The 25,451-nt window shown below is 38.3% G+C and overlaps 1 protein-coding gene across 1 annotated transcript in view; it reads left to right on the forward strand.

The window, feature by feature from the left end:
- SH3BGR (SH3 domain binding glutamate rich protein) overlaps positions 1-25,451 on the forward strand; it is a 42,523-nt gene that overhangs the window by 4,225 nt on the left and 12,847 nt on the right. The window contains exons 2-5 of the mRNA XM_031684943.2: positions 2,642-2,827; positions 13,440-13,520; positions 24,507-24,581; positions 25,187-25,279. Coding sequence (XP_031540803.2) covers positions 2,642-2,827; positions 13,440-13,520; positions 24,507-24,581; positions 25,187-25,279 — 435 coding nt within the window. The remainder of the gene's footprint in view (positions 1-2,641; positions 2,828-13,439; positions 13,521-24,506; positions 24,582-25,186; positions 25,280-25,451) is intronic.

Here is a 25,451-nt window from a genome sequence, read left to right on the forward strand (position 1 = left end):
GTCAGGACTTTGGGAAATGTCCTTCTATTCAGAAATTGTAAAATCAAATGAAACCCTTTTTCATCCCACCCCGAGTCTTGACGCATGATAAATAGAGATGGAAATAATGCTGGTGATGGGGCAGTGGCCGAGGCTCCCGGGAAGGCATTTGAGGAGGGAAGACAGGAGTTTGGGAATAAAGGATGTTGCCTTCTGAATGTGTAATTAAAAGTCAGCCTATCTAAAACAAAGACGTCTCTACTCTTTGAAACAGCAAAGTTATCTCTGAAAATAGCCAAAGGAGTAAGTAACTTATAAAGTGGCATGGATAATTATGGACAGGCTGGAAAGTACGTAGAGAAATCATGATTAGTTAAAATAATAATTTAGTCCAACAACCTGTCATCAGGTCTGGTGGGGTTTTGTAATATTCAGAAATTCAGCAGTGCAGCTATGGAATTTGGAGCACAGTTTCTGAGATGAGAAGCAGAAGGTCGGTGTGGGGTTTACCCCAGCGGAGCCTTGGGGGAGGGCCCGTCGGTGGAGAAATAGGCTGCCGGTCCTTTGATTCTGAGAGATGTGACACTCAGGAATGTGCCAGAGGACGGATGCCAGAAGCTAAAGGGACATTCCATCATTCCATACCTGTCTGTATGACTTTTATTTTTATTTTTTGTCTACACTTGCCCCAAACTGAAATATTATCTTGGCCTGGGTCTTCCTGATTATCTTAGGGCAGCTAAGAGCAGCCTTTAGTTTATTGATCTCATGCTTGTAGTCACATTATTTTTGCTATGTTGATGGTACAAACGTTAATTAAAAAATAAATGTGTGATTACTGTTTACATATGTGTGTATAGGTAATTTATATACAAAATTTTATATATAATTTATATTTTTTATATATTAATTAAAATTTAAATTATGGTATTTTATATTTATAATTAATATAATATATGCAATCAAGGTACCATCCAAACCAAATTATATAGAATTTAGTTTTGGTGGTGATTTTATTCCAAGACTTAAACATCCAATATACACCTTACTTTTCCTTATATTAAAGAAGAAACACTCTTTTGGTTTTTTTTCTGTTTTGAATGGAGGAGGTAATTTCAGGTTTATTTAGTTCTTTAAACAGAGGTACCAAGGATCGAACCCAGGACCTTGTGCGTGCTAGGCATGCACTCTACCACTGAGCTATGCCCTCCCCCAGGGAAGAAACACTCTATACACAGATGCTGATAGAATCATTCATTTTGGCACAAATGAATAAGAAAAACATTTTTTTTTGGCATACAAATCTCTACAAAATGAATTGGGTTTAACCAAAAGAGAATTTGAGTCTCGATGTTAGGTTTGGGATGGGTGTGTATCGTTTACAGCATTTGTTTGGAATCCTCAGTCTAGTCCCTCGCTGAGAAGCAAGTTACATGAAAGAGACAAGGAGCCTCAAAAAAGTCATCTTTAATGACTGTTTTCCTTATGAGACAATATTCTATTCAGGGTACTAAAAATTAAGATATTAGATATTTTCACATCAAAGGAAATTCTAATTTAAAATTTTAATCTTACTTTTAAGAAATGACCATATTCTGCATCGTTAGCATCTTTGGTGTGTTCTATACCTCGACTGTACAAATGAATTCTTGACATTTTTTTTCACCCAAATAAGCAGCTTATGAATCTGTTCATGTGAGGAGCTTGGCACTATGTTGTGTGTTGAGCAGGGGATCAATAAATAAGTATTGACTGGTTTGTTCAATTGATCTCTCCCGGAGTGCTTACAGCGGGGTCCACACAGTCTGCTGTAACCTGTTTACCGGTGTTTATGAAAGACAGCATCGTGCCTTTCTGGGAGTGAATTCTCAGACAGATGAGAGAAAACTGTAGTTGTTTTTGGGGAAGGAGTTCTGAGCTTTCAAGATGACCACATGCACCAGAAATGGTCGTTGGTAGATGCAGTCATTGCACGGGAACCATGGGAGGGGAAAGGGCGCTGGGGCGTTGTCTTAGGTGTGGCTGGCGCTTGACCTCAGGGAAGGAGTTGGGTGGGGGTCGGACAGGGGGAATCTATGGGAGAAGGGGGTTATTTTACCGCGTTGCTCTTCAATGTGCTGGCAGAAATATCCACCAGCATTTCTAGCTTTTTTTTTTGTCCTTCCCCCTAATAATCTCCACGTGGGCTTGTCAGCTTCCTGTATTATTTCTAAAGCTACTCTTGTCCAACGTGACTCATGTTCCTATGTTCATAACTGTGAATGAAAGGCCTTTGAGGATGGGGGTACTGGGTATTTGAGTTTCCTAGCATCTTTTTCTTTGTAACCAGTTCTTATTTATCTATTTTTGGTGTTAAGGCTTAGCAGAAAATTGAAGGTTATTTGAGAACCTCAAATAAAGCTACGAGGAAATCACCATTATTCTAATTATGTTGAGTATACTGTGATTAAAACGTTGATGAGATTAAAAATTTCAGAATTTAAATGATTACTCTGTTGATCCTTTATAATGGAGAGACGTGATTTTATTGTTTTCCTGGTTTAAATACTTAAAAGTATTCGTGTTGGATGGTATAGTTGGAGACAAGGTTTAATTTATGCAAACATAAGCAAAACAGTTGTTAGAAACAGCCTAACCGTCCTCTTTCTCTGCTCCCGAGCAGATTAGGAAGAAACAGCAAGAAGTAGTGGGCTTTCTGGAAGCTAATAAAATCGACTTTAAGGAATTCGATATTGCTGGCGACGAAGACAATAGGAAGTGGATGAGAGAGAATGTCCCTGGAGAGAAGAAACCTCAGAATGGGATTCCTTTGCCTCCCCAGATCTTTAACGAAGAGCAGTATTGCGGGGTGAGAGCTGATTTCTTGGAAAATTCTTCTGCGTGTGTATGTTTATCAGAAATTATTTAAAGCAGATCAGTTTCGAGGCAGCATTTGCATCTGTTCACATTTTCCAGGTCACGATCTATTTCTTCCGTCCAACACCTGGATGGTAGGTCCATTGTGAAGAATCAATATTTAAGATTTACAAAATGATGGAAACAGTCAAATGATAATTCAGGAATTCTTGGGATGATTTTAGGTTCCTTATTTTATTTTGAAGAATCGAGCTCACTGGTTCAAATAAAATATGCATTCAGTTGGAAAGAAGTTCTGACCGGCCTTGCAGGGTGCTCCTGCACGCACTCACACAGAAGCAGCGCTGGGTTTTCACTTTTGTAAAGAACTTGCAGAAGGAAAATCCTACTGCAGATACAAGAGCAATTTGCGTAAATGCCTCTAAATAATTAGAAGCTGTTCTGGACGTTTTGATTACAACAGCAATTGTGTTTTATACCTTTAGTAGTTCATTTTACCATAAAAATCACTTTTCCTTCAGAGTTTACAGATTATACTTAGTAAGGCAACTTGCTGAAAAGAAACATTTAAAAACCCCAAGCACTGCAGAGCATGAGAGCTAGCCATCTTAGGGGCCATGCAGGCCTTCTAGGCCGCTTTCCGGACGCGGCAGCGGGTCCTGGAAGGTGGAGGCTGCTCAGGCCCGTGCTGCCTCTGAAGCCTGCAGCCTGGCGGGGGGGCCTTGACTCATCTCTTCTCTTCTTGCTGCACAAAACTGCTGGTCGCTTCGCTTACGTTCTCTTTATTATGACATTTCTCTTCTGAAGCAGGCCCCCACACTCTAGCCTAGGGGCCAAGGCCCGCAGCTGCCTGTTTTACTAAGTAAAGTTTTACTGGAGCAAAGGTTTACATCCACACGAATTCATTCACCTGTTGCCTACGGCTGATTTTGCACACGGCAGAGCCGAGCAGTTGCGACAGAGACCACATGACCCACAAAAATATTTACTCTACACGTTTGCAGAAAAGCTTCCTGGCCTCTGATTTGAAGCGTGGATTGTTCAGTTGTTAGGTTTTGTATTAGTTTCCTAAGGCTGAGGTAACAAAACAGCCCTGCCCCCGGATTCACAGGTTGAAGTCCCAGCGCCCAGTGTGGTGGTATCTGGAGACAGGGCCTTTGGGAGGAGGGTTAGATGAGGTCACGAGGGTGGGGCCTTCACGCTGGGATCAGTGCCCCAGCAGGAAGAGGAGGCAGGACTGGCTCCCTCTCTCCTCGCCCTGTGAGCACACAGCTGGAGGCAGCCGTCTGTAAGCCAGGAAGAGCGCTCTGGTCAGAACCCGACTAGGCCGCCTCCGGCCTCCGGAACTGGGAGAGGACACATTTCTCTTGTTCAAGCCCTGTCCCGTCGATGGTTTTTCATTATGGCAGCCCAAGCTGACTATCACAGTACTTTAAAGTAACAGAAATTTATTTTCCCACAGTTCTAGAGGCCTGAAGTTTGAAATCAAGGTGCCAAGAAGTTGGTGTCTTCTGGAGGCTCTGAGGGAAAAATCCATTTCCGGCCTCTCTCCTAGTTTCTGGTGGCGGCCAATAATCTTTGGCATTCCTTGGCTTGTTAATGTGTCATGCCCAGCTCTGCCTCCAGCTTCACAGGGCCTCTCCTTGTGGGTCTCTCTGCATCTTCACAGGGCCTTCTTATAAGGACCACAGTCATTGGAACGGGCTCCACCCTAGTCCAGTATGGCCTCACCATGACCAGCTACATCTGTAAATATCCTTATTTCCAAATAAGGTCACCTTCTGAGGTTGTGGGTGGACGTGGATCTGTGGGGGGACAGTACAGGGAGGTATGAATTTACATGGCTGTTCTTCAGAGGCTTGTCTCAAAGTCCTGTGGGTCTGTTTTCAGTCTTAATGTGGCCAGCACTTGTGTAGTGGAATGTAAATTCCAGTCCAGCTCTCCGGGATTTCAGCTGGAGTTTCAGGAGTGCAGAGAGCACTTCCTCTGTCAGGAAGAGCCCCTCCCTTCCTCCCTGCCCTCCAGCCCTCCTGTCCCCCCGCTCCCCTCCAGACCTGTCACCTCCTGGCATCACTCTGCCCTGACCTGAATTTCTAAGAACTGTGGCTCTTGTTGGATGAGGAAAGGGAGAATTTTTCTGGGGGAAGGTAGTGGTGATGGACAATTTTTATTTTATTTTATTTATTAAAATGTTTTTTGCTTTTGTTTTTTGAGGGGGGAGGTAATTAGGTTTATTTATTTTAATTTATTTTTTCATGGAGGTACTGGGGATTGAACCCAGAACCTCCTGCATGCTAAGCATGTGCTCTACCACTGAGCTATATACCCTCCCCACTTATTTTATTTTTTATGAAATATTTTTTAATAATTGAAAAATGAATACACGTGCACACAGAACAATTAAAATGGTTCAGAAGTTGCTTGCAGTGAAAATTATTCTTCCTCCCATTTCAGAGCCCTGTCACTCTGGTTCTGCCTCTGAGGTGGGCCGGCTTCACAGGCCTGCTGCCTGGGAAGTCACACAGGGCCCCATGCTCAAGAGAGCTCTCTGCCTAGTTTGATGCTCCACTGCCGCTGTCTTGAAATTTATTACGATTTTTGAACAAGAGATACCTTGTGCTTTTTACACCAGCCCTGCAAATTATGTATCCAGTTCCTGCTCTGACCAATCAGCATTGGCAATTTCTAGTTTGGCCTTCTAGAAATTTTTGATGTATATTAATGACTGTATATAACTTAAAAATGGGGGCGTACTCTATACAGTTCGTTCTTTTTACTTAATAATTGTATCTCAGGGAGCATTGCCTAGCTGCACATACTCCTGATTTTAATGGCTGCATAATGTTTCATTGATTGCAACGTTTATTGTTGGCAGAGTCCTCTAAGGGAGAACGGTCTTTCACAGCTACAAATATTGCTGTAGAAATCTGCTTAGGTATCCAGAGCTTTGTATTCAGTCTGAGCATATATGTGTAGGATAAACTCCTAGAAGGTGTGCTGAGGTAGAGCATATATGCATATGCATATGTAGGCAGCTCACGTTTCAGTAGATCTTGGCAAATGGCCCTGGACTGGAATTGCACCAGCTGACATTTTCAAATGTAGTTTGAGAATGGCTAGTTCCCTGTGACTTGGACAACACTGTACATGCAAACTTTTGGATCTCTGCCAATGTTTTAGATGAAAAATGTGTTCTCACTGCTTTGCCTTGGATTTCTGTCTTTATGGGTGAGGCTGAATGTCTCTTCCTCTGTTGATAAGCTGTCTGTGTTCTGTGACTGGCTGTTTTTCTGTTTGGTTACAGATATCGTTTGTTGGTTTGTCTATGTACGACGGGAAGTCGCCCTTTCACTATCATAGATGTTGAAATAGTTTCTCATGTTTCTTATTTGTCTTTTGACTTTTTATTTAAAGTGATTTTTTTGGAATAAAGAACTTAAAAAATTTTGACTTTTTTTTTAATGGTTCCCACACTCCTAGTCTTGTTTAGAAAATCGTTCTGTGCTCTAAAATCATCAAAAGAATCATCTTATGTTTTCTTCTAGTATTTTTCCAGTGAAAGTAGGATTTTCAACGTCTTACTTTTATTTTAACTGTCCTAGTTACAGAAGAGACAATATTGAGGTATTTTCTTTCAACCTATGTTAACTCCCAGGGTAAAAGGTTTGCAGGTATTTTTCTGCTATAAAAATAAAAATAAAACCTCAAAGGCATTTCTTACTCTGTTTTGCTGTGATCTAGCAATGTTTTTCATTTTAATTGTGGAGGAAAAAGAAAAGATTTTCCAAGTAAGAAAAAAGACTTCAATTTTTAAGGTGTATTTTCCTATTTTAAGTATGGCTGTAGTGAAATAAGCATAGAAACTATTTTATGTTTAACTGTATTTAATTCTTTTCAGTTCTGCCTTCAGAGAAGTATTACTCGTTTATCTTACTTGCTGCTTTGCTAAATTCGCTTTTCTGCAGTCTGTGGATATTCTTAACAAAAAAGTGAATTAATGAGGCAGAGGGCTTTGTGTCTAGAAAGTAGTAAAAATGATTATTTGTATTGTAGGTGCAGATTTTAAAAGGAGACTCAAAGGTTCTGAAGGATATGTCAGGTTTAAAATGGCAGAAATCCAGACGGTCAATATTTCTTTCCACAAGATGGAAATGTGTTCTGTCAGAATAACTCTATTATTTAAGTCGACTCACTGGACTTTGGGGATTCTCGAATGGTCACCCAGAGGCCGTACCTGATGATGGCAGCAGGTAGAGGGGATTTCAAGGACAAGCAGTGGATTTCTCGGCACCAGGGCAGTGAGCAGACTGGAGGGCAGGGCTGGTCCTGAGTACCGCTGTGCCCCTGCCAGGCTGAACGCCTACTGCTCTGTGCAAAGCTGATGAAGACGTTATCCCAAGGGCATGGCAGACAGCTCTTAGCTAGAGAAAGGAGACACCGGATGGGAAGCCAGGCACAGCGGAGGCCAGGTTACCTGTCTGGCAGAGGAGTAGTAACTGGGGGTAGCAGATTGGTCTGGCGATGCCAAGTTGGAGTCTGTGCACCTTAGCCGAGGTGAGGGCTGGGATGCCTGCCTGGACCTGGACACAACCAAAGGGGACCTTGACTGTTCAACAGAGAGACAAGTATCTCTGGGGACTCCGGGCTGCGAGGGAGGACAGGATGCCCGCCCAATTAGGGCAGGGGGAGGGCGTTCTCAACACATCGATGCTACCGAACAGGCAACTTCATGTTATTAAAATTTTATTATGCAATATGCTGGAGATGAGAAAAACATATAGCTTACACACGAGTAATTCAAGTGAACAGCCGTGCGCACACCATAGGTTTGAGAAGTGTGATATCCCCAGAAATTTAGAAGCACGCTGAGTGCATCGCCCCCTTCGCGTCCAGCTCCCTCGGCACGAGAGGGAGCCCGTGTTGTGAATTTTGTGTTCGCCATTCCTTTTCTTTTCTTGCATCTCCCTTGTGTATATACCTAAGCAATAGGGTTGTTGACTGGGCTTCCTGAGTCTAAGGACTGGCATCTTCAACAAGTCTAGAAAATTATTAGCTATGTATTTTGAGTATGGCTTCTTCCCCATGATCTCTCTCTTTTAAAAAAATTTTAACTTAAAAAATTTTTATTTTTGGGGGGAATTAGTTTTATTTATTTATTTATTTACTTACTTACTTACTTACTTACTTACTTACTTACTTACTTAATGGCAGTACTGGGTATTGAACCCAGGACCTCAAGCGCACACTCTACCCCTGAGCCCCTGAGCTATACCCCATCCCCCATATTATCTCTTAGTTTCTCCTAAAGCACCTGTAAGACGTGTGTTAGAGCTTCTCGTTTTTCTATAATAATATTTCTTCAGCATTTCCCATATTTTTTCTTTTTTCCTTCTCCAGGTAATGTCTTTGGTTGAATTTCCCAATTAGCTAATTTTTTCATCTGATATGTCTGATTAGCTATTTAACCCACATTTTCACTTTTAGAGGGACTTTTTGGTTCTTTTCCAGGTTTGCTTCCTTGTTCTCTCTAGTTTATTTCTTGTGTTTTCAGGCTTCTCTTTCATTTCTTTATCTATATTAAATATAGATATTTTATGCTTTCTGCCTGATAATTCCAGGCAGAGATCTGAGTGTGTGCTCCGTGATTTCTGCTGGCTTTCACTCATAGGCTATATCTACTTCCCTATTTATTTTGTCATTTTTGACTCTGAACTGTTCATTTTAAAAAACGTTATTTGTGGATACTCTTTGAGGCCTGGAATTTGTTTCTGCTGGTTTCCTGGGAGCTCAATAAAAGCTAGAACCCTTTTACATTGGTTTCTGGACCACACATGCCTTGGGAATTTGGATCACAAGCTCTCATGAATTTTGGCTTGTGTTTAGAACGTCTCAGGGAAGAATGCCTTCTCTTTCACTGAGCACCAAAGTTGAATCAGGCAAGTTTCCTTCCATTATACTTTTCATGGGAGGGTTATTTCTCACTTATATTTACATTGAGCATAGAGCCCTCAATGGGGTTCTAATGTGTGTGTGTGTGTATGTATATATGTGCATGTATGTGTATATATCTGTCTGTATAGATATGTGTATCTGTGTGTATGTTTATATGCATATATATGTATATGTGCACATATTTGTATATATATGTATTTGTATGTGTATCTATGTATCTGTGTATGTCGTGTTCTTGCATGTGCATATGTATGTATATGTGTATATATGAGCATGTGTGTGTATGTGTGCACATGTTATATATGTGTATGTGTATCTATGTCTGTGCATGTACATTCTCATATATTATGCATATATGTGTGTATTATGTATGTATGTGTCTGTATGCATATCTATACATCTGTGTATAAATCTGTATGTATGTGTATGCTTGTATGTGCGTATGTAATTGTGTATCTCTGTGTGTGTGTGTGTGTATGTGTGTGTGTGTATTTTATAAAACTTTCCACCTCAAGGAGACCCTGGCTTTAGCTCCGTCCCTATTTTCTCTCTGTGGCATCAGAGTGGAAGATGAAGGTCTCCTGGGTTTGTAAGGAGCTCTCAGCCTGGATGGAAGCCTTGGTGTGTACTTACTCCTAGGACCCTTGGTCTCACCTGGATATATTCTTCTTTTTTTGTACCAGCTTAGCAATGCATTTATGATTTATTTTTTTCTTAATCTGACTTAAGTTTTTTTTGAGTTGGTGTTTCAGGGCATCTAATCTGCTATATTAACATAACTGGAAGTTGAAAAAAAATTTCATACTTATGATTTTCTACATCTATTTGTTAACATCAAGTAAAAAGCCCTGACCCACTGCTCTTCAGTCTGAAATTCTGAAGAAGCTATTTGGACTTAAGTTGTAGCAAAAGACAATCTCTTCAACTGTAAGAAAGCCTGTCTTGACTTGAAAGCTTCTACAGTTGGCAACTAGAGATGATCAGACATTTATCTATAGAATTTTGGGGAAATGGCATAAATTTACTTTATTACATTTTACCTACTTACTACTACTACTGTTAATGCCTCTGTCCTGTAATCTTTTTAACACCACCTAGAAAGTGTGTGATCCAGGAGTCAATCAGAATTTCTTTTTTTGCTTTCTAACTGCATGTTTCTTTTTTTTTTTTTTTTAACATTTTTTATTGATTTTTAATCATTTTACAATGTTGTGTCAAATTCCAGTGTTCAGTGCAATTTTTCAGTCATTCCTGGACATATACTCACTCATTGTCACATTTTTTTCTCTGTGAGTTATCATAACATTTTGTGTGTATTTCCCTGTGGTATACAGTGTAATCTTGTTTATCTATTCTACAATTTTGAAATCCCAGTCTATCCCTTCCCACCCTCCATCCCCCTGGCAACCACAAGTCTGTATTCTCTGTCTATGAGTCTATTTCTGTCCTGTATTTACACTTTGTTTTTGTTTGTTTGTTTGTTTTTGTTTTTGATTTTTAGATTCCACATATGAGCGATCTCATATGGTATTTTTCTTTCTCTTTCTGGCTTACTTCACTTAGAATGACATTCTCCAGGAGCATCCATGTTGCTGCAAATGGCATTATGTTGTCGGTTTTTATGGCTGAGTAATATTCCATTGTATAAATATACCACCTCTTCTTTATCCAGTCACCTGTTGGTGGACATTTAGGCTGTTTCCATGTTTTGGCTATTGTAAATAGTGCTGCTATGAACATTGGGGTGCAGGTGTCATCCTGAAGTAGGGTTCCTTCCGGATACAAGCCCAGGAGTGGGATTCCTGGGTCATATGGTAAGTCTATTCCTAGTCTTTTGAGGAATCTCCACACTGTTTTCCATAGTGGCTGCACCAAACTGCATTCCCACCAGCAGTGTAGGAGGGTTCCCCTTTCTCCACAGCCTCTCCAGCATTTGTCATTTGTGGATTTTTGAATGACAGCCTTTCTGACTGGTGTGAGGTGATACCTCATTGTAGTTTTGATTTGCATTTCTCTGATAATTAGTGATACTGAGCATTTTTTCATGTGCCTTTTGATCATTTGTATGTCTTCCTTGGAGAATTGCTTGTTTAGGTCTTCTGCCCATTTTTGGATTGGGTTGTTTATTTTTTTCGTATTGAGTCGTATGAGCTGCTTATATATTCTGGAGATCAAGCGTTTGTCAGTTTCATTTGCAAAAATTTTCTCCCATTCCGTAGGTTTTCTTCTTGTTTTACTTCTGGTTTCCTTTGCTGTGCAGAAGCTTGTAAGTTTCATTAGGTCCCATTTGTTTATTCTTGCTTTTATTTCTTCTAGGAGAAAATTTTTGAAATGTCTGTCAGGTAATGTTTTGCCTATGTTTTCCTCTAGGAGGTTTATTGTATCTTGTCTTATGTTTAAGTCTTTGATCCATTTTGAGTTGATTTTTGTATATGGTGTAAGGGAGTGTTCTAGCTTCATTGTTTTACATGCTGCTGTCCAGTTTTCCCAACAGCGTTTGCTGAAGAGACTGTCTTTATTCCATTGTATATTCTTGCCTCCTTTGTCGAAGATGAGTTGACCAAAAGCTTGTGGGTTCATTTCTGGACTCTATTCTGTTCCATTGATCTATATGTCTGTTTTGGTACCAATACCATGCTGTCTTGATGACTGTAGCTCTATAGTATTGTCTGAAGTCTCGGAGAGTTATTCTTCCAGCCTCTTTTTTTCTCTTCAGTAATGCTTTGGCAATTCTAGGTCTTTGATGGTTCCATATAAATTTTATTATGATTTGTTCTAATTCTGTGAAATATGTCCTGGGTAATTGGATAGGGATTGCATTAAATCTGTAGATTGCCTTGGGCAGTGTGACCATTTTAACAATATTGATTCTTCCAATCCAAGAGCATGGACTATCTTTCCATTTTTTAAAGTCTTCTTTAATTTCCTTCATCAATGGTTTATAGTTTTCTGTATATAATTCTTTCACCTCCTTGGTTAGATTTATTCCTAGGTATCTTATTACTCTGGTGCTATTTTAAAAGGGATTGTTTCTTTACTTTCTTTTTCTGTTGATTCATCATTAGTGTAAAGAAATGCAACTGATTTTTGAACGTTAATTTTGTAACCTGCTACCTTGCTGAATTCTTCAATCACCTCTAGTAGCTTTTGTGTGGACCTTTTAGGGTTTTCTATATATAGTAACATGTCGTCAGCATATAGTGACACTTTTACCTCTTCTCTTCCAATTTGGAACCCTTTTATTTCTCTCTCTTGCCTGATTGCTATGGCTAGGACTTCCAAGACTATGTTGAATAGGAGTGGTGATAGTGGGCATCCTTGTCTTGTCCCAGATTTTAGTGGGAAGCTTTTGAATTTTTCACCATTGAGTACTATGCTGGGTGTAGGTTTGTCATATATAGCTTTTATTAGGTTGAGATGTGATCCATCTATACCCACTTTGGTCAGAATTTTTATCATAAATGGGTGTTGAATTTTATCAAATGCTTTTTCTGCATCGATTGAGATGATCATAATCAGAATTTCTGATACCAAAGAATCACTTACTCATGAAGCTGTATTTCCTTAGCTAAGATTTGAGGCAGCTTACAAAAATACTGTCAGTACAAAAGAATAAAATTAATCACTGAGAGAATTGAGGTGGGAGGGAGGAAAATAATGAAGCTTTGGATAGGATAAACACACAGGAATTACATAACATTTTCTTCCCAATAGAAGTGGCCTGTCTTTGGGTTTAAGCTCTTAACACACATAATAGTAGGGCAGGCAGTAACCCAACCACGTTGGTTTGAGGGTTGTCCTGTTCATTCAGGCCAGACTCAACCGTACCTGCTGAAGCCCTTGGCAACACTGTTTTTTTGTTAAAAAAATTTTTTCTAATTAGGTTTATTTACTTGTTTATTTTTTATTTTTTTGAGGGAGAGGTAATTAGGTTTATTTGCTTATTTACATAATGGAAGCACTGGGGATCGAACCCAGGACCTCATGCGTGCTAGGCATGCACTCTACCACTGAGCTAGTTTGTTTAGGGCTGGACCCACCTGGTGACATGTTGACCTGGGTGTGGCCTGGCGTGGGGGGTGGAACTTCACAGGTTTCAGATCACTCTATAGTTTTTCCCATTTTGGCAACACGAGTGTCTTTCTAAGCCTCTGCAATCCTGTGGCTCCTGGTATCGGAGGGGCCTGAGATGGGTCAGGTCTGGGCCCTTAGGGACTGCTGTGATACTAGCAGAGAAATCCTAAGTTGTCAGAGTCTTCTTAGTCCTGTGTTGTTTGGACCCCAATCAGAGTCCAAATCCATAGGACCAAATTACAGGGAAACCGGCTAAAGATGTGAAACTTTTGGAGAAGACTTTTACTATGTATATCTTGTCAACAATTCCTGAACATGGATAATTTGTGTGTGTGTGTGTGTGTGTGTGTGTGTGTGTGTGAATTCTCACCACACTGTAACAGGCATAGTGAAAGGGTGAAAAAAACAAATGTAAACGTCCTACTTTTTGGGGTTAGTCATCTTTGGCAAAGCAAATGAGTGTAATCTTTTGTGTTAGCTCTTAACTTAATGGGTAATAAATATAAAGATCGACTTAGGTCAGAATTCTGGCTCACAAGTGTGTATTGGGTTTAATCATTCTTTTTCTTTGCTTCAAGGATTTTGACTCTTTCTTCTCTGCAAAAGAAGAGAATATTATTTATTCGTTCCTTGGCTTGGCTCCCCCTCCAGGCTCAAAGGTAAGCTTGCATACCCCCTTGGGGCCCAATACAGGTCATAAGAAGTGAGGACAAATTCCACATCCAAGGCTGTTTAATAAGTGGTGATCTTTAAGTTAACATGGTTTTAATACACTCCTTATTCTGACGGAGTCTTTTGCATAGAGATAATGCATGGTTTCTACTAAAACATGTTTCAAAACTGCTTTTATTGTTTGCTCTGCTTACACCTTGTTACAGTAAGCTTTACAATACCTAAGTTAAGAAATATCATTGCATTAAATAATCTCAAGTGCATTAATTAAATATGTAAAAATATACATCCTCAGATTATGTCTATGAAATTACTCTGTTACAAATTTCTCATAACAGCTTATATTAGTTAATTTAATAATGATCTGTGCTCCTAGACAGTTATTTTTATTTAAAATAAATTGAATTTTGATTTTTTAGTCTGATAGGAGGGAAAAAGTAAGGTCTAGACTCAAGAACAAAGTAAGTGTAATCAAGTTTTTCTCTCCCGTGTTGTTTCATCTTTGATTATGTATAATTATATCAGTTAGATAAATAATTATGCTAATAAAGCAAATACCATGAATTTGAGTGCCTAGTGGAGACCACCTGGATTCACTTTTTCTTGTCTTCACTGCATGCCTTGCCTCTTCCAAGTGTCTCATACAGGACTCTGCATAGATACAAGCCAAGCACACATTTGTCTAATTCAGTTACTTAATATTTTTTGGTGGAAGGAGGTAGTTAGGTTTGTTTGTTTGTTTGTTTATTTATTTATTCAGTGGAGGGATGGGGGATTGAACCCTGGACCTTGTGCATGCTAAGCACGTGCTCTACCACTGAGCTATACCTTTCCCTATTTCTTAATTAATTTGTTTGCTTGTGCCCAGTCATTTCAAGAGATTTGTGATGACTGAGTCCAAATTAATTCTCAGTGTAGGAGAAACAGCTCCCAGTCCTGTTTTATGGAGGTGGGTCTGTCTCAGAGGCAGGTGGGCATGTGTCCACATTCTTCAGATCACGCGTCTGTGGTTTCTTAGAACTTGGTTTACATGTGCAGGTGCAGCACCAGGTCCTTCTCCAAAAAGTAACATGTAGATTTCACAGTTGGTTAAGGGTTTTATAGGAGGAAGAAGCCTTGCCTTTTAATGAAATACCTTCTGGCTTTGGTCAACTTAAATGCAACATATTTCACACACTTTATTAACAGTTTTAAAAGTGCTAAAGGCATCACTTTATTTATCTGTTTTATTTGGTATAGGAGTTTGTTAACTGAGTCACCTTAGTTTAGCTGTTACGTTTAAGAGATGGCACCTAGTGTTAAGAGACATTTCTTGGTGAGGACACTTCTGTCTTGAAGAAGGAAAGGAAGGGTGGAGGGAAGAGTGTTTTAGGCAACGGTAAAAGCAAGTGCAAAGGCCCTGAGGCAGGAAAGAGCTTGGCAATTTCTAAGACCTGCCATGAGGCCTGAGTCACTGGAGTGAGGGGAAGGGGCACCATGGGAGGTGGGAAGGGCAGGTGGCCGGGCCATGGGCCACAGCAGGGCTCTGGAGTCTATTTTAGATGCAGTGAAGACATTGTAAGGGTTTTAAGCTGAGGGGTAAAGTCATCTTATTTCCTTCTCTGAAACTCTTTTGGCTACAATGGGATGAATGGATTGAAGAGGCACAAATTACTGTAGTTTTTTGGTGGCTTGGACCAGGATGGTGGTGGGGAGGACAGTACAGAAGTGGATGACTTTAGAGTCTGTTTTGGAGGGAGAATGGGTAAGAATTGCTGATGGATTGAATGTGATGGGGATGGAATGATTACTTCTAGCTGGTGGGTGTAGATACTCACTCTGAAGGAGGACCGCATTTGGAAATGTGGTTGAACTGAGAGGGAGAGTCCAGTTTTTACAATCGAAGACTGCTTTGCGGTTTTCTAAACAAAATGGATTTTTCTATCCCTGGTCAATAATAATCCGGCAGAGCTTTGAAATGAGAGTTTTCCTTTAACCTTTCATAGGTCAAATTCTTAGAGCCGCCCTCTCCACCCAGAGTCACAAAAAACAGGACAGAAAAGTAATAGAAAAATATGTTCTCTCCATGTTCATAGCAAATCCCAGGAATCTTCATTTCTTCCCTTTGCACAGTTCTTTAATGTTTTTTTCATTCTTCTTCTTGTAACACTACAAGTTTTAAACTGTGGCTATTGTCTTCAAAATGATCTTTTGAAACTTTTGTCTAATGCGCTATTAAATTGTATCATGATCAACTTACTCATTCCTTTATTTTTAATCTTATTAGTGTATCATCAACTTGTTTGTGCTGTTATGGCCTCGTAATGGTCCTTTATATAGCTTGTATAATACTCTATCAAGTTGGTGTGACATAATTTTCTTTGCTTATATTTTTGAACATTTGTTGCTCACAAGTTTTTAAAAATTGTAAGTAACTCTTTCATAATTGTGGCCATGAAATTCCCAGTGCTTTTAGTGAGACAAAACTGCTTAAGTATTTTTATGGGCCAGAAATATGCCACCCAATAGCTCTCTGATAGGATGATAACTTTCACGGTGTACCAGCTTCACTATATCAGTGATCGGTGTGTTTAATCTCCTTGATTTTAGGGCCATCAGATTCTATTTTAAAATTTGGCTTCTGATTTTGTTGTGCTACAAATAGAAATTTGGTGTGATGAGTTTCTATCTTAAATGCAACTTTATAACCCAACGTGTATTTTCATTTCTCTACGAAAAGACTTCTTTGAATAATAAAATTTTATTTTTACCTGATTAACACATGTATAACATTGTAAAGGTCAAACAGTGAGGCCAGGATTATTACAGAAAGTGGTCGACGCTGCCTTGAATCCTCACGTATGACTTTTCTTTAGTCTTTTATTTGTGCCTGTTTTTGTTTTTCTTGTTCCTGGGAGATTTTAGGATCTTCTTTTCATTTTGAATTTGTATGAGGAGCTGCTTGGAATTGATCTTTTCTTCCTCGTTTGTGCTGGGCACTTGCTGGGCTTTTTTTAAATCTGGAAAGTCATGTCCCTCAGGTCTGGGAGGTGTTGGGGGCACTATTTCTCTGGTCATTCTCTTCCCATTAGTTTCCATTTCCTTTGCTTTGCTCTTTTTGAAATTCCTTTTATTGGGATGTTGCCCCTCCTGGACTCATCATACAATATTTTATTCTTTGTTCTGGCTTTTTTTCACTTAGCTGTCAAGGTTCATCTGTGGGGCAGTACATGTCAGCACTGCTTTCCTTTTTATGGTGGGATAATATTCCATTGTACGAATAGACCATATTTTACTTATTCATTCCTCCGCTGATGGACATTTGGGTTGTTTCCACTTTGGGACCCTTATGAAAAATGCTGTTATGTCCATTTGTGTATCTTTTGTTTAATTTTTCTTTAAATATTACTATGTTTTATTACAAGCTGCTTTGCAAAAGAATCACTTGGACAGTTTTTTAAAAACTCAGTTTTCAAATTTTTATTCTTTTTTTTTACATTTAAAAATTTTGGGGGGGTTGGGGAGGTAATTAGTTTTGTTTGTTTGTTTATTTATTTATTCATTTATTTAGATGGAGGTACTGGGGATTGAACCCAGGACTTCGAGCATGCTAAGCATGTACTCTACTACTGAGCTATAATCTCTGCCCTAAAAAATTCAGTTTTTAAAAATGTAAGTGAATAAAAGCAGACAGTAGAAGTGTACATTCAATACCATCTCAACTACAAGGGGATAGACAAGGGACAAAAAAATATGAAAGGAATGATGAAAACAAATGTTCACAGCAGATTTCTTTAGGAAGATGGTGGGATTGTGGGTGATTTTTTTCTTTAAACAAAAATTCAGATGACAGAGTTCTACTTCAGACCTACTGACCCTCAATTATGAGGAGAGAGGGTCATGGATCTTCAGTTTTAAAAAGTTCCTTGGTTGATTCTGATGTACACTTCTGTTCAACAGCCACTAAGCTAGGGCTCGCTTAGCAAATATTCATGTATATGCCTCTCTAAAGTGAATGTGATGTCATATTTGCTTTAGTTAAAGAACTCAAACATTACAGAGAAACAATGGGGTCACTTTGTTCCTCTCCCCATCCCTGTTTCCCTCCTTTTTGGGGACCACCAACATCATGGATTTTTAAAAAAACGATATAAAACTATGTATTTATCTTCACAAGCAATACATCTTTTATTTTTATTTTTAATGGTATCGCAAGTTTTTGGAATGTTCTGCAGCTTCCTTTTTTCAAAATCAACATTATGTGTTGAGATACAGCCACACTAATGTATGTAATTCTGTTTCACTCTCTGCTGTGTTTCATCTTACCCAGTTGAAAAAAAGGTTAATCTCAGTTTTTAGATCCTTCCCCCACCCCAGTTTGTGCTTAGGTTCTGTCATATTGTGTGAAGTTCTCTTTGATTAAGTGGAAAAAGGGGATGGCCGTGGAATGATAAAGCCCAGCCCAGAGGGACCTGAGGGGACATCCAGTCCAGAGCCTTCTCTTCCTGGAGGAGGCGGCTGCAGCCCAAGGAGCTTGGGTGGTTTGCACTAATTAGCAGCACTGTCCGAGCTGGAACCTTTGGAGTTGTCAGCATTGCTCGGGTTTACAGGTGTTTATGCCTGGCACTTAGGCAAAGTCCTTCAAGTATCCTTTGGGAAGACAGACACTTGATGATTTATGGAAACGATGTTATTTGTCACAGTATCGTTTTGTAGTAAACAAGTCGTGGAGAAGTGTCAGCAAGGAAATTAATCTTGCTCAAGCTAAAAATAGACACTCTTGAGTATTATGGAGAGAATGTGCGCTTATACAATGATGTTCAGTATCATAAGCAGCATTATTGCTTTTAGAGCACATTTCTTGTCTTAGGTGGGCTGTCCCAGGCCAAGGGCCAGGCCGGTTTTCCCGGGAGAGCTCTGTAAGTACGCACTGTCTTCGTAAGGTCAACCCCAGCTCTTCACAAGCATCTGGTTGTGAGCATCACTCTTAATACCACACCCAGGTGAGGCCTTGGTTGCATAACCAATTTCCAATTATGCCCCGGTAACAGGGGCACAGATTCTTACTGGACCTAGACAAATAATGATACTTCCATAAAAAGTAAAAAGAGTTGAGATTATAGTCATTACCTGTTAGAGAGTTTACAGGAGATTACTTGCCTGTACTGGGATTGGAATTGTCAGTGAAATTAGATTTTCACAACGATCGAGGCTAATACTATTTATAACAATAAAATAATAATTCAAAGAAAAATAGAAATGAAGGGAATAAACAAACAAAAAGAAAGCTGGAGTGCATTAATAATATTATATGTAGAGAAATTCAAGACCAAAAGCATTAACTGAGTAAAAGCACTAAGCTAGGTAAAAGAGGTCTTATATAATGAAAAATGTTAAAAATCTATGAAGAAAATATAATAGTCACGGATCTTTATGGGTCATACTACATGACAGTCAAGTACATAAATCAGAAACTCCTACAAATATAGTGAAACTTGTTAAAAACATACTTTTCAATAAACATATTGTAGTTTGTACATATTATGCACTATTTTAAGCATACAAACACATGGAATGAGCAAGCTTAATTTTTTCCAGCAAACTTAATTTTTAAAAATTTAAAAATTTTTTCTTCCAGCTTTATTGAGGTATAATTGACACGTAGCACAATAGTTTAAGGTATGCAGCATTGTGATTTGACATACATCTGTGATGGAATGAGCCACAGTAAGTATGGTGAACATGCATCATCTCATATAGATACAGAATTAAAGAATAAGAAAAAAAGTTTTCCTTGTGTGAGAACCCTTAGGATTTACACTCTTAACTTTCATATATAATGTACAGCAGTGTTAATTATATTTATCATATTACACAGTATACCCACAGTACTTACCTTATAACTGGAGTTTGTACCTTTTGTCCACCTTTCATCCAACTCTCCTCCCTCTCCTCCTGCCTCTGGTAACCAGAAGTTGTTTCCTATGAGTTTGTTTGTTTTTGAAGTATAATTGACCAACAACACTATGTTAGTTCCTGGTACACAACATAGTGATTCAGTATTTTGGTACATTTCAAAATGATCGCCACAGTAAGTCTAGTTACCATCAGTCATCATAGAGATAATACATCATTATTGACTATATTCCTCATACTGTACAGTTCATAACAGTGATTCATTTATTTTGTAACTGAAAGTTTGTGCCTCTGTTTATTCCCCTGAGCTCCTAGTTCACACTTTATTTGTAGGATAAAACTATTCTTGAAGCTACCTAAATCTCCAAGTGTTCTGAAAAACACTCAGGCACACCAGCAAGCATCTCGATTCAGGCTATAAATCACAGGCAGAAGAGTCAGCAGATTTTGAGAAGGGTCTCAGATTCTCTTGGCATCCTGCAAAGAGGCGTCCTTGGACCCAGTTGCAGTTGGATGTACAATGGGGCTGTGCTCTATGAAGAAAGTCTGTCCTCTTAATCTCCCTTACCTACTTCTCTCCTCCCTCCATTCCCTTCCCCTCTGGCAACGATCTGTTTGTATCTATGACTCTGTTTCTGTTTGGTTATGTTTGTTCATTTGTTTTGTTTTTTAGATTTCACATATAAGTGAAATCATACAGTATTTGTCTTTCTCTCTCTGACTTATTTTACTTGGCAGATCACCCTCTAGGTCCATCCATGTTGTTGCAAGATTCTACTCTTTTTTATGGATGAGTAATATTCCATTGTATATAAATACACAAACCACATCTTCTTTATCCACTCATCTGTTGATGGACGCCTAAGCTGCTTTCATATCTTGACTATTGTAAATAATGCTGCAAGGAATATTGGGGTGCATATACTTTTTCAAATGAGTGTTTTCATTTTCTTCAGGTAAATACCCAGGAGTAGAATTGCTGGAATATATGATAGTTCTATTTTTAATTCTTTGAGGAATCTCCACACTTTCTTCCATAGTAACTGCACCAATTTATAATTTTATCAACAGTGTATGAGGGTTCCCTTTTCCCCACATTCTCACCAACTCTTGTTATTTGTTGTCTTTTTGATAATAGCCATCCTGACAGGTGTGAGGTGATGTCTCATTGTGGTTTTGATTTGCATTTCCTTAATAAGTAGTGATGTTGAGCATCTTTTCAGGTGCTGTTGGCCTTCGGTGTGTCTTCTTTGGAAAAATGTCTATTCAGGTCCTCTGCCCATTAAAATTTTTTTCATGTTGAGTAATATGGGTTTTTTGTATATTTTGGATATTAATCCCTTACCAGCTGTATTGTTTGCAAATATCTTCTCCCATTCAGTGGGCAGCCTTTTGTTTTGTTGATAGTTTCCTTTGCTGTGCAAAAGCTGTAAGTTTGATGTAGTCCACTTTGTGTTTGCTTTTGTTTCCCTTGTCTGGGGAGATGTATCCAAACAGATACTGCTAAGACTGATGTCAAAGAACATACTGCTTATGCTTTCTTCTAGAAATTTTATGGTTTCAGGTCTTACATTTAGGTCTTCACTCCGTTTTGAGTTTGTTTCTGTATATGATATGAGAAAGCACTCCAGTTTGATTCTTTTGCATGTAGCTGTTCAGTTTCCCAACACCATTTATTGAAGAGACTGTCTTTTTCTTGCTGTATATTCTTGCCTCCTTGTCACTGATTAAGTGACCATGAGTGTGTGAGTTTATTTCTGGGCTCTCTATTCTGTTCCATTGATCTGTGTGCCTGTTTTTGTGCCCGTGCCATGCTGTTTGATTTTGCGGCTTTGTAGTATAGTTTGAAGCCAGGGAGCATGATACCTCTAGTTTTGTTTTTCCTTTTTAAGATGATTTTGGCTATTCGGGGTCTTCTGTGACAGCAAGCAATTTAATAGATATGTATAAGTTACATGTACATACACACACGAATAAAAGTATATTAGATAGATATTAATCGAATGTATCCTTCTCTTACACTTTCTGAACAATTTCCAAATCTATTATGTTCTTGGTTACAAAGAAAACCTTCATAAATTTCAAAGAGGGATGATTTTACAGACTACATTTTTATCCCAAGTGTTATCATTACAACTTGAAAGAGAAATATCATAAAAGCTTAAATAATTATATATACCATTTCAAATAACTCCATATCCAAGGGAAAATGAAATGGAGATTACAAATCATCAGATAATAAGCAAAAGAGATTATTTCATACCCCAAACCCAGTATCTAGCCAAATACCTATACAGAGGAAAATTGCTAACTTTAAATAGTATTATAATTAAAAAGGAAAGGTAAAAATTTAGTAAAATAAATATTCAACTTATAAAAGTAGGAAAGCAGAAAAACAGAATAAAAATGTAGGCAGAGGATCAACAAATAGAAAAACCAAGATTAATTTAATACAAAAGGGAAGTACATGTGCGCATCTCTGTGTGTATATATGTACACAACTTACATATAACTTGAGTACATTTATGTGTAATTTGACTATATATAATTTGAACAGACAAATGAAATAGGTGAAACCCCTGACCAGTTGACATGTTACTTAGAACACTTTCAGTTATGCCTGGATCAACTTTTGTTATGCATTCAGAGGGGAAAAGTCTAAATAATACATTAGTAAACTGTATCTAGCAATGAGTTAAAGGCAATACCTCAAATTAAAGTAGAATTTATTTTATCAACATAGTTCATTATATGGAATTTTTAATGAAGAAAATCCATAAGATTGTGTCTATAAATACCAAGAAGATATTTTATATGTCATCAGATATTCCTAGTTAAAACAAACATGGATTAAAATATAGTAGAAGTAAACTGATTAAATATGATAAATGTCAATTATCAAAAGACAGCTGTATCATAATGAACCATGAAATATTGAAGCATTTCTCTTAAAATTAGAAGCAAGATAGGCATGCCTGTCATCATCACATCATTAAACATTGTTTTAGAGGCTGTAGTTATTACAGTAAAGTAAAAAAATGAAATATCTCGTGTATATAACACATATGAAATATAAAAATTATCTTTATTTGTGCATGATATAATTGTATGCCTAGAAATCTCAAGAAACTCCAATAAAAGCCATTAGAATTAGTAAGATAGTTTATGAAATTTCTAGGTAAAATAAAAACATACAAAAAGTAGTAGCCTTTATTTATATCAACAGTAATGGATAGGAAGTTAACATGTAGAAAACAGATCCCATTCAAAATGGTGATAAAAGTCTATAAAATGTTTAGAAATAAATTTATCTGAAAGGCAGACACCAACAAATACTAAATAGAGAGACCTGTGGTATCCCAGGATAGGATGCCTTGACAATAAGAAGCGAAACATTTCTAAAGTAATAAATACATTTACTACTACTTCAATGAAAAGCCTATTAAAATATTTTTGACACTAGAAAAAGTGATCTTAAAATGTATTGGAATAGTGAATGCCTGAGGAGAGCCAAACATTTTTTGAAAAAGGAGACTTTGTGTAGCAACTTGCTTTTCTGGATATTAAAATTCATGTTAAAAACTACTGTGATAAAAGCTATATATTTACATGGGAACTGATAAATATGTCCATGGAAAATGATGGCATATAAATAGTACAGGCACAATTCGTCATCTATCTGGAAAAAAACAGAGCCCTACTTAACATTATATACAAAATTAGATTCCAGGTGGGTTAAATCTGTAGATGTTAATAACTAATATAAAATAATAAAACTACATTTCAGAGAATAAAAGTTAGCTAAATTTGTATATAAAAGGCTACAAAACAAAAAAATCACACAATCTGTAAAAAAATCATAGCCTGGAAAAAAATTTGTGACCTGGTAAAGGCCTAATATTTCTATTATATAAAGAACCTCTGTATAGTCACAGTAGAAGACAAACAACCCATAAAAACGGGCAAAACACGTGAAGGCATTTATCTGAACAGGAAATGTAAGTAGCTAAAACTCATGAAAAATATGCCCTTCCTTTTCAGTAAAGAGGAAAATGTAAATTAAGACAAAAATGAAATTCCATTTTCTCCCCAACAGGTTGGCAAAGATTAAAGCGAGCAATTGTCTTCACTGGTGACGAGGACAAAGGGGACGGGGACAGGCACCTTGTCCCGTGGGGTTGTGAATTGTGGCAATTTCTATTTTTAGAAGGAAATCTAATCTTCCCCACAATTTTATTCAGTTTCTTATAGTGTTGTTGGTAGAGGCACAGACGTGGGAACGTTCTGAATAACCGTCAATCGGGAAATATTTGAATAAATGATTATATATTTAATATGAAGGAGATGTTAAAAAGGATGAGTTAGAACCACATGAATGAATCTGGACAAATGTCCATGAGATATCAAGCTAAAAAATTAAGCTGTCCATAGTGTGTTCCCATTTCTATTTTTAAAAAACCACAAAAATAAAACAAAAATAGCCTCCATGTCTGTATTACAATAGAGTTAGGTACATATAAAAATTCTGATAGTAAGTACTGTAGGAGCCTGGGGCTGGAGGGAGTGTATATGGCTCAAATTATTTCCAGGAGCTTGAAGGGCCTTTGTAATAAAAATAATCCCCCACCCCAGTTTTACTAAGGTATAATTAAAATGTAACATTGTATTAGTTTAAGGGGTACAGCATAATGATTTGGTATATATTTATTGCAAAATGATCACCACAATAAGTTTAGTTAGCATTCATCACCTTACATGGTTACAAGTTTTTTCCTTATGATGAGAAAAATAACCTACTATTTTAAAAGACTGGGAGCCACTGGATAAGTCAAGAAAACATAAAGTAGAAAGTGTATGCCAGCCCTGCCCCTAACTTGCAGTGTGACGCTTTTTTGCCTTTATTTTCTTGTCTCTAAGGTGTGAGCAGTAATGACTGCCCTACCAACTTCGGTTTTGGTGGTGTGGTAAAAATAAAGTGCAGGGTGAAGACAAACATACTTTGAATGATTAAGCAATGTTGGGACACAAGCTATTATCCTCAAGAAAATTCTCAACCAGTCTTAATTTATATGATGCAGGTGACAAAATCGCCCGAGGAGGCGTCTTCCCTTCCCAACGGTGACGTGGCCGGAGAGGCACAGAGCGCTGCAGAGGTGAGAGTCGTGTCTCGAACCATCTTCCCAAAGACCTACTTCCTCAGAACGTAATCTTTCTAATCTTTCTAGAATCCTTCTAAAGATTCTAATCTTTCCCTGTCTAGTTGTCCATCTACCTCCTCCATCTATCTGTCTGTCTGTCTATCTATCTGACTGCCTGCCTGCCTATCTATCTACCTACGTATCTATTTATCTATCTATCTATCTATCTATCTATCTATCTATCCTTTCTATCATCTATCTCTTTCAGTCTTTAAAATTATAAAGCCCCTTTCCACGTAAGCAATAGAAAACCAATACTGCCTAAGTATGGAACCCTTTGGCATTGTCTTCATAAGCCTTAAATGGGTGAATGAACTTCCTGTTAGGGTCTGTCTTACCCTGCATACACGGGAGTTGGCTCTGTTGACTGAACCGACAGATCCAATCAGCAACGTCGAAGTTGGCGACCCTCTCCTCAGGTGGCTGTGATTCATAGGTAGAGGTCCATGTTTGCTTCATTTACATGCTGTGTGTCTAAGTCAGAAAACCACAGCACACGTGGTCTGGTGTTTACCTGGAAGCTTATCCAAGGTTGGTGACACCATTTCCTTTCTGACCAGGGAACGGAGAAGACTGAAGAGAGTGGAGAGCACGGGGCAGAAAAAGAGGAGAATGAAGATGCGGGCGACCTCGCCGGATCTCAGGAAAAGGATGTGAGTGTTTGCTGTTTTCACTGGCTTCAGTTCAGTTCCACAAGTGCTTCTGGAGCTCCTGCCAGGTGTCGGCAGTCCTTCTGGGCACACAACAGTGAGTGTGAAAGTAGGGACCTGAGGGTGCAGTCTGAAAGAAGCAGGTAATTTTCACTCAGCATGCTAATTGCCATGT

The sequence above is a fragment of the Vicugna pacos genome, chromosome 1 (assembly GCF_048564905.1).
Source record: "Vicugna pacos chromosome 1, VicPac4, whole genome shotgun sequence".
NCBI lineage: Eukaryota > Metazoa > Chordata > Mammalia > Artiodactyla > Camelidae > Vicugna > Vicugna pacos.